Source organism: Alnus glutinosa, chromosome 12 (assembly GCF_958979055.1).
Source record: "Alnus glutinosa chromosome 12, dhAlnGlut1.1, whole genome shotgun sequence".
In the NCBI taxonomy this organism is placed as follows: Eukaryota; Viridiplantae; Streptophyta; class Magnoliopsida; order Fagales; family Betulaceae; genus Alnus; species Alnus glutinosa.
Genome location: NC_084897.1, coordinates 1,397,003 through 1,405,497, shown reverse-complemented (window position 1 = coordinate 1,405,497; position 8,495 = coordinate 1,397,003). Strand labels below are relative to the sequence as shown.

General features: G+C 36.1%; 1 protein-coding gene across 4 annotated transcripts; it reads left to right on the top strand.

Moving 5' to 3' along the window:
* Positions 1-1,471: 1,471 nt before the first annotated feature.
* On the top strand, positions 1,472-8,217 carry LOC133852467 (uncharacterized). Of its 4 annotated transcripts, none has more exons than XM_062289230.1 (4): positions 1,472-1,544; positions 1,792-2,432; positions 7,607-7,751; positions 7,860-8,100. In XM_062289230.1, the coding sequence occupies exons 2-4, from the start codon at positions 2,069-2,071 to the stop codon at positions 7,921-7,923; spliced, it is 573 nt and encodes a 190-aa protein (XP_062145214.1). In that variant the 5' UTR covers positions 1,472-1,544; positions 1,792-2,068; the 3' UTR covers positions 7,924-8,100. The 4 variants fall into 4 exon arrangements, with proteins under 4 accessions (XP_062145214.1, XP_062145213.1, XP_062145215.1 ...); XM_062289229.1 differs by lacking the exon at positions 1,472-1,544 and adding an exon at positions 1,592-1,668; XM_062289231.1 differs by lacking the exon at positions 1,472-1,544 and having other exon boundaries at positions 1,708-2,432; positions 7,860-7,949; positions 8,076-8,217.
* The last annotated feature ends 278 nt before the right edge of the window (positions 8,218-8,495 follow it).

The following is an 8,495-nucleotide window of genomic DNA, read 5'->3' as shown; positions in this document are numbered from 1 at the left end:
TCCTTTTTGTTATGCGATTTGTTTCTATTTCACCCTTTGATATATCCTGCTGGTTGATTATGACTTTGTGGAGCATGTCTGATTTTGTCGCATTATTGGGGACCAATTACATGGTCCATGTGCACATTTTTTTACGTGGCAAAAGAGCCATCATCGATATACCAAAATATCTTATTTGTTAAAATTTAAATTCACTTATTATATATATATTTTTTAATTTTTAAAAATAATTAATAAATAATTTAATATAATATTAGAATAGAGATCATAAGTTTAAAATATAATCATATTAAATATCATAAATCTAATAAGAGAGAGAAAACGCTAGAGAAAGAAAAAAACACACCAATATTTTCTTTTTCATTTCCATTATTTTCTTTATAAACTTCCTTATTAAAGGTAAGGTTTATGGGATATGATTTTTTTTTTTTTTTTTTTTGGTTTTGGTTTAAGTAGGTTTATAGCCTATTTGGTTTGTGGTATTGATTATTTTTATTTTTTTTCCCTTTTATTTTTAGGAATGATTATTTTTAGGAATGTTATCCTGACGTTGCATGGGTTAATAGCATTTGAATTAATTCTTGTCTAAAAAGAAAAAGAAAAAAAAGCTACTAGCATATGCCACGTTCATAGTTAACCGGTAATGTAATTGCGGTGTAAAATATGTTACTAAAATAAGAGTACATTTTTTAATTTAACAAAAAAAAGAAAGGAATAATTGCATTATTGGTCTATGTGGTATGTTATAATTATTTTTCATTCCCTATGGTTTAAAAAGTTCATGAGAGGTCATTGTGGTAAACAATAATTACAAATCGATCACTAGCGTCAAATTCCGTTAAATTTTTTGACAGATTTTGTTAAATGTCACGTCAGACCAATAAGAATGCGACACGTGTCCATCTTAATAAAAAAAAATATTATTAAAAAAAAATATACTTATTTTTTTTAAAAAATTAAAATTAAAATTCAAAAAAAAAAAAAACAAAAAAGCTAGGGGTGGCACACAGCCACCCCCAGTGGCTGGGGCCTCCCCAAGGGCTGGGGGTGGCCATTGCCCCTAGTAGATCCAGGGGTGGCTGGGCCACCCCTTGCTTTTTTCTTTTTTCTTTTTTTTTTTTAATTTTTTTTAAAAAAATAAGTATATTTATTTATTTGTTAATAATTTTTTTTATTAATATAGACATGTGTCACATTCTTATTGATTTGACGTGGTGCTGACGTGGCATTTAACATAATATGTCAAAAATTGTAATGGAATTTGACGTCAAAGATCTATTTGTAATTATTGCTTATTACAAGGACCTTCCATAAATTTTTTAAATTATAGGGAATGAAAAATAATTATGATATATCATATGAACCAATGATGCAATTATAAAAAAAGAAAAAAAAAAAAAAGTAAAATCCATTAATATATAAATAAATTTTAAAATGAAGGTACTATGTCTTGGGGCGCGCTGAGACAGTGAGACAGACAACGTCTTATCTGGGAACACGTTTTTACTTTTTACCAAACTATTCATTCCTTGAGTTTGACTCTGGTACCTTCTCCTCTTCTCAATTTTCATTTCGAAGTTAGTTTCTTTCATCTTTTTCGTTTTTGGTTTTTCCATTTTTGTATAATACAGCGGTCGTTGTTTGGTATTTCCCTTTTGCTTTCTCGAGGTTGGGTCAAGTTTGTGGTTTTATTTTATTTTATTTTTTCTTGTTAACTTTGTCATTTGAATATGTATGAAGCAGAGCAATTGTAAAAGTTTCATTATCTAAAATTTTCATATGTAAATACAGGATTCTAATTGCTCGACTCTGGAGGCTGCTTTGCTGGCTATAATTTAGTTGCTTTAGATTATTGGGCGTCAATTTTTAAGCTTTGCCAAGGGCTCTTTTTACAAGTTATGATGACCACTTTGCCTGGAGAGAAATGGGAAGGTTTGGTTTCAAATGAGATTTAGAATAGGTAAAAAGAACTAAACTTTGTAATTGTGGTAAAAGGGTCTTTTGCTTAGAATTTGAAGGAGAGAAATTTGGATGGGATATTGAAAGTGGGGTTAACTGGAATAGCAATATGGTAAAATTTTGTGGTGGGGTTGATGATGATGATGATGATATAGAGTCGTTGTTGGTAAACAAGAGTTCAGATTCAGAAGGGGGAGAAGATACTGGAGACAGAGTAGTCGATATAGTGAAGCTTAAGAAGAATGCTAGGAAGCCTCCCAAGCCGCCAAGACCTCCTAAAGGTCCATTAATATTGGACGCTGCAGATAGGAAGTTGGTTAGGGAGCTGGCCGAGCTTGCCATGAGAAAGCGTGCAAGAGTTGAACGCATTAAGGCACTGAAGAAGATGAAAGCAGCCAAGGCGTTATCTTTGAACAGCGGCCTATCTGCCATGGTCATCACACTTATCTTCTTCCTCGTTATAACTTTTCAAGGTACATTTTTGCATTTTAAAGTTAGATTTGGCCCCTTTTAACTTCCCCATTCGGCCTTTTCTGTTCCATACCATTTTTACGTGTATTACAATTCATGTGTTGCATTTTAGTTCTTTTGGGTTTAAGCTAAACTCAGCAATTGGACAAAACATCCAAAAATTGACCCGCTAAAAAGCTCAAGGATTTTTTTGTTTTGTTTTTCCAATTCGGAGACATTGGGTTATTGTTTTTTGCAGAGCTTCCCATTTGCGAGATGAAACTCAGATTCTTGAAGCAGCTACTTTAGTGGCTCTGGAGTCTGGATTGCTTCTTTTGTGATTTGCAACTCTTTTCTGGCTTTTATTGATACTCAGACTTGAGACTTCGATTTACTTTGTTCTTTTTCCCCCTCTTTTGGTGCTTTTCTTGTATACTTCCAATGCCCCTTTTCAGTCATCCTTTTAAAAAAACTCCTTATCAAAATCTCGTTCTTCTAAACTGTATAGGACCATAATTCTTTTAATTCTTATTATAGTTACTCATTACAATCTGAAGTCATATATATGTTTAATCTTTAGGATTTTGAGTTCTCATGTATGATGCCCTGGATGTGAGTCTCAGTCAGAGTTGGACTCGATAGATCCTTCCAGGGCAAATCCTGTAGAGCTCTTTACTAGATTTGGGTATGTAACTTGATGCTAAGTTAGCATATTAAATTATGGTTGCCTTAAGCTTTTCCCCTGCAAGTGTTATGTTACATTACTTAATGTAGTGCTGGTTAATCAATATAGTGTAAATGAAACACTCCATTTTGCAACTTGTAATTTTTTAGTTTAAAACCTTGCAGAAAAGTTGAAAGCTTTGTCTTAATCAATATGGTATAAATGAAACATTCCATTTATTGAACCCTCTATAAAGCAGATTTTTCCCTTCTGAAATGTGTGGACATAATGCAATTTTCTGGGGGATGGAGTAATTTTGTTAGGAAGAACATACATCGATGTCATTTTATTTGTAAGCCAAATTGTGATGGATATCTTATCTTATATAATATATAATAGCAGAATCACAAAAGAATGTTGCCCTAGGTTGTTTAAAAATTTGACAAGTAGTTGTCCCTAAGGAGTAGTTTCATCAACTGGGGACTATGCTTCTTGAAGTGGAAGTCACTAGTGATAGTTTAAACTACTTAAAATCTTGACAAGTGGCATTTTAAATGACTAAAATTATGACATGTCATCAATTAAACTTCCACCAAATACCTATAAAAAAAAAATTAAACTTCCACCAAATAACGTTTCAAACAAAGCCTTTGCTTCAATAATAATAATAAACGGTCAAAGACTATTGTTTGCTCTACTGTGTATTCATTGTTGACCCTCTTGATAAGGTTCGACTCACAAAAAAGGCGGGATTGAAAATAAAAAAAGGACAGAGCAGAAAAGGAAAAAGAAAAAAACTTAGAAAATGTTCATTTTGATAAGTTTCTTATCTACTCATTAGGTTCAGGTAGTATCAGCGGGGAAAGAAAGGACGATTAAAGAAGTCTTGGTAACACGGTAAAAGTGCATGGTCATGAATAACAGTATTGAAACAATAACTATGCCTAGAATAATAGCAGCAACAAGATAGGTCCTTTTTACTCTCGAAGAACGCCTGTGAGCCATTAAAAAAACTATTATGCTATTTTGAAGCCCTAGAATGCTTAAGGTGTTGAAAAGTGGCATTTTAGATTGCTTAAATTGTTGACAAGTGTCGGTTTAGATTGAGTGTTTAATTCTATTTAGGAGTCTGTTAGGAGTAAGTTTAATAAGCGTTTTGGTATTAGTAGAGTTGGTTTAGAGCAAGTTTAGTCCAATAAGGAACCATACACGTATGGTTTATACTTAAAGGTTCACGAGGCTTTTGAGATGCTTCCGAACTTGAAAATGTGGCGTGCTTAAAAAGTAGAGACAGGGAGGGCCGCCCTTTGTGTTGCATTACATATGGGGATTTCAAGGACAAGGAAATGTACAAGAAATCATTTGGGACAGAACAGAAATGCAACGAGTTTCTATGGTGGAGGGTGCATTACATGGAGAAGTTTATCGAGAAGCTGAGCTTCAAGAGTGGGGGTGTGAACTCTATAGTGCAAATTTCAGATTTCAATAGCTAGCAGGGCAAGGAATGAAAGAGCTTTGTTCTGTTTGCAAAAAACTATGAGGCTGCTTCAAGACAATTATCCCGAGCTCATTAAAAAAATTGTAAGTGTCTAAACAAATAACCAGGACGATAATTGATTTAGAAAATTCATCCCAAGAGTTGCATAATGTGGAGTTATTGATTTGCTGTGTAGATTCTTATAAATGTGCCATTTTGGTACCGTGCATCCCATTTGATGCTTTCCCGGTTGTTTAGTCAGAGACCCAAAAAACAGTTCGTCTTTGCCAGACCAAAAGTTACAAAGACCCTACTCAAGTGAGCATACTGATTATAAGTTAGTTCTATAATCAGATCTTATTTTCTCTGACGTTGCAAATGTTTGATCCAAGTTTGCTTAGTTGTACTACTCAAGGTAAGCTTGCAATTCCTTCGTTATTGAACCCCTTTTGATAGTTTTCTTTTTTCCTTTTTGGTTTTGGGCTGTGTTTAGGCCGGGTAATTCATGATGATTTTTAGCTACTAACCGAACAAATTTAGAGATTTTACCATGTGTACATGGTTTTCAAAAGAAAACTCACATTAAAAACCTAAACTTGATGTTTTTTACTATTCTTACACCTTTCTTTCATGTACTTTTTTTTTTCATTATTATTATATCTATTTTCTACTATTCTTTTCCATTATGTTTCCTCGAATAAATCTTTAAAATTAAGGGATAAATACCTCATTGGTACCTGAGTTTTACGTGTTTTTAAATTTAGTACCTCAGTTTTGTTTCGTATCATAGGTGGTACCTGAATTAAGGGTAAAAACCCATTTGGTACCTCTGTTAGATTTTCCGTCCGAAATTTAACGGCTCGCCACGTGTCAACAGCTGAGGTTGACACGTGGCACTACATAAAAAAAATTAAAAATTAAAAATTAAAATCTTTAGAAAATGATTAAAAATAATAAAATTTTAAAAAAAAAATTAAAAAAAGAAAAAAGAAGAGGGGTGGCTGAGCCACCCCCCTTGGCCACCATGGGGGTGGCCGGCCACCCCCATTTTGGCCAAGGAGGTGGCCCAGCCACCCCCTTGGCCGTCTGACCGGTCTGGGGTGGCCGAACCACCCCCTAGGGGGTGGTTCGGCCACCCCACAGTTGAAAAAAAAAAAAAAAAAAATTGGAAGGGTTTTGGCCCTAGGGGGTGGCTCGGCCACCCCCAGACCGGCCGGACTGGGGGTGGCCGAACCACCCCCGTGGCCCTAGGGGGTGGTTCGGCCACCCCCAAGGGCCAAAACCCATCCAAAAAGAAATTGAGGGCTTGCCCTTGGGGTGGCCGAACCACCCCCATGGGCCACGGGGGTGGTTCGGCCACCCCCAGTCCGGCCGGTCTGGGGTGGCCGAACCACCCCCGTGGCCCTAGGGGGTGGTTCGGCCACCCCCTAGGGCCAAAACCCTTCCAAAATTTTTTTTTTTTTTTTTCAACTGTGGGGTGGCCGAACCACCCCCTATGGGGTGGTTTGGCCACCCCAGACCGGCCAAGGGGGTGGCTGGGCCACCTCCTTGGCCAAAATAGGGGTGGCCGGCCACCCCCATGGTGGCCAAGGGGGTGGCTCAGCCACCCCTCTTCTTTTTTCTTTTTTTATTTTTTTTTTAATTTTATTATTTTTAATCATTTTCTAAAGATTTTAATTTTTAATTTTTAATTTTTTTTTATGTAGTGCCACGTGTCAACCTCAGCGGTTGACACGTGGCGAGCCGTTAAATTTCGGACGGAAAATCTAACAGAGGTACCAAATGGGTTTTTACCCTTAATTCAGGTACCACCTATGATACGAAACAAAACTGAGGTACTAAATTTAAAAACACGTAAAACTCAGGTACCAATGAGGTATTTATCCCTAAAATTAAATTATAATGAAAAAAACCTGCAAATAGCGTGGGTTATAGGCTAGTTAATGAAACTTGTCTAGATTGTAAGAAAAAAATTTGTTTGGGGCTTTATTTTGATTTGCATCTTGGACTGCAATGTTACTCATAGATACTTATCTTTTTTTGATGTTGCTCTCATTTTGCCCACCATGCCCGCTATGGTGATATTTAGGTAACTTGGTTTCTTACTTTGCTCGCTCCGGACATTGAAAATATGTCCACTTGTTTTTGCAATCATAATATATGACAAATATAATTAATGTCAGTAATGCTATCTAAACAAATATTCCTTGCTAATTTTTCTTTTCCTATATGATGTGGATACTCTTATTGTCCCTCATTGCATGAGCAAAATGAACATCCGGGTACCATTTATTTCAAATTGTCTGTACTGTTCATGGAGTAAGAAATGGAGTACTAGTAGCATTTTCAATTCAATATAGTCCATTGTTAATGAGATCACACCTGAGTTTCATCTACATCATTTCACTTGCTTTTCTGATGACTGTAGTTGAAAGGTTAAGTATGCCTTGAAATACTATGCAGGATGAATGGTATAATTTTGTTTCTTTGTATTGCCTTTGTGACATGAGATTCATATGTTATGATCCCTAAATTCTGCTTCTTTTCCAACTAAGAAATAAGGAAGCAAAGAAAAAAAAACTACCAGAAATGTGCGGTTCCAGTGAAAGGAGTTAAAAAGAACATTATAGCAAATTGGTTTGGGCAGTCTCTAGTTCATGTTTGCGAGCTTTCCTTTCTTTTACACTATTATAATGGAGTTAAATGGAGAATTCGGTGTACGTTTTGAGCTTCTAATTTCCTGTTGTACTGCTATCACAGTCCCAGGATGTTATCTTGCTTCTGCTTTGAGAAAAAGAGTTTGGTTTCAATTAGGCTACTTTCTTGTGGAGGAATTTCTGACATCTGATTGCCTGTGAACAGCATTTGTTTGTGCTTGCTTGCATGTGTTATATAAAAGTCACCTTGCCATGCTTTGTGCAAAAGAATTGGGTTTCAAATCCTAAACATGTCTTTTGTGGAGGGGCTTTCGAGACTGACCAAACATAAAAACTGACCCTTTGGCAGTGTGTTTTTGTGTGATATACATCTTTATGTTGGTGAAACTTTGCTCATAGGATTCAGCTCCAGAAGCAGTGCAAGTGTGAGGTTACATGGTTCTCCTGAGCTAGCAGTGGCCGCAAGTGAAAGTTTAATTTCAGTTCAGTATTACAAGGACTCTTTTGCCTATGAAAGCAATGGACCTGGTTCCGGCTCTCTCAGGTTTTGTAGTCATTTTACATGTATATCTTCGCATACTGTGTGGTCATGAGAGTCCAAGATAACTACAGTACTATTCTCTAATTTTTGTTTTCCGCCATGTTAATGCAGTTTTGCAGAAGAGCAAGTTTCTGGTTCACTTCCATGGGAAGAAGTGGGTGAAATTGCTAGATGATACGAGGTCATTGAAGACGTGACCATGTAAGTGCTCGTATCCAGGGTATCATGGCAGCTCATTGGGACTTTATTTTTTTCCCTTTTCAAATTAACTTTGAGGCTGTGCCTGACTATGTTGGCTTCTGACTTCTGTATATATGCATATGTTAGAAAGCTCCGGTAGATGTTAGTAGAACTTTGCTTCTGTGATGTGACATAGCGGATAGCGATGAGAGAACACAAACAAGAGCGTCTACATCTCTTGAACAAAAGAAACATAAAATGCAGGCTGTAAAGACTAATATTCTTCCAACTGATTCAAACGTACCATCACAGAGTTTGTTGAATAAATAATACATTGATGACACACTTCAAAAAGGAAACTAGAATCACTTAAAATGAGAAAAATACTTCCAAAGGTAAGGATAAACTAAATACGAAGAATAGGAATCGAAGATATTCGTTTTGGAGAGATATTTTGGTGTTGACAGGTTGTGGCCTCGCAAATTACACATTGTTTCTTGGTGAAGATCGCATATGTGGTTTTAGGAAATTTCGTTTGCAAAGCTCGTCCAAACAAGGCTTGCAAAC

Bases quoted from the DNA above. Each gene is read 5' to 3' on its own strand.
- LOC133852467 (XM_062289231.1), top strand. From the start codon at position 2,069: ATGGTAAAATTTTGTGGTGGGGTTGATGATGATGATGATGATATAGAG. The intron at 2,433-7,606 runs GTACATTTTTGC...CTTTGCTCATAG, and splicing joins CCTCGTTATAACTTTTCAAG to GATTCAGCTCCAGAAGCAGT. The intron at 7,752-7,859 runs GTTTTGTAGTCA...ATGTTAATGCAG, and splicing joins CCTGGTTCCGGCTCTCTCAG to TTTTGCAGAAGAGCAAGTTT.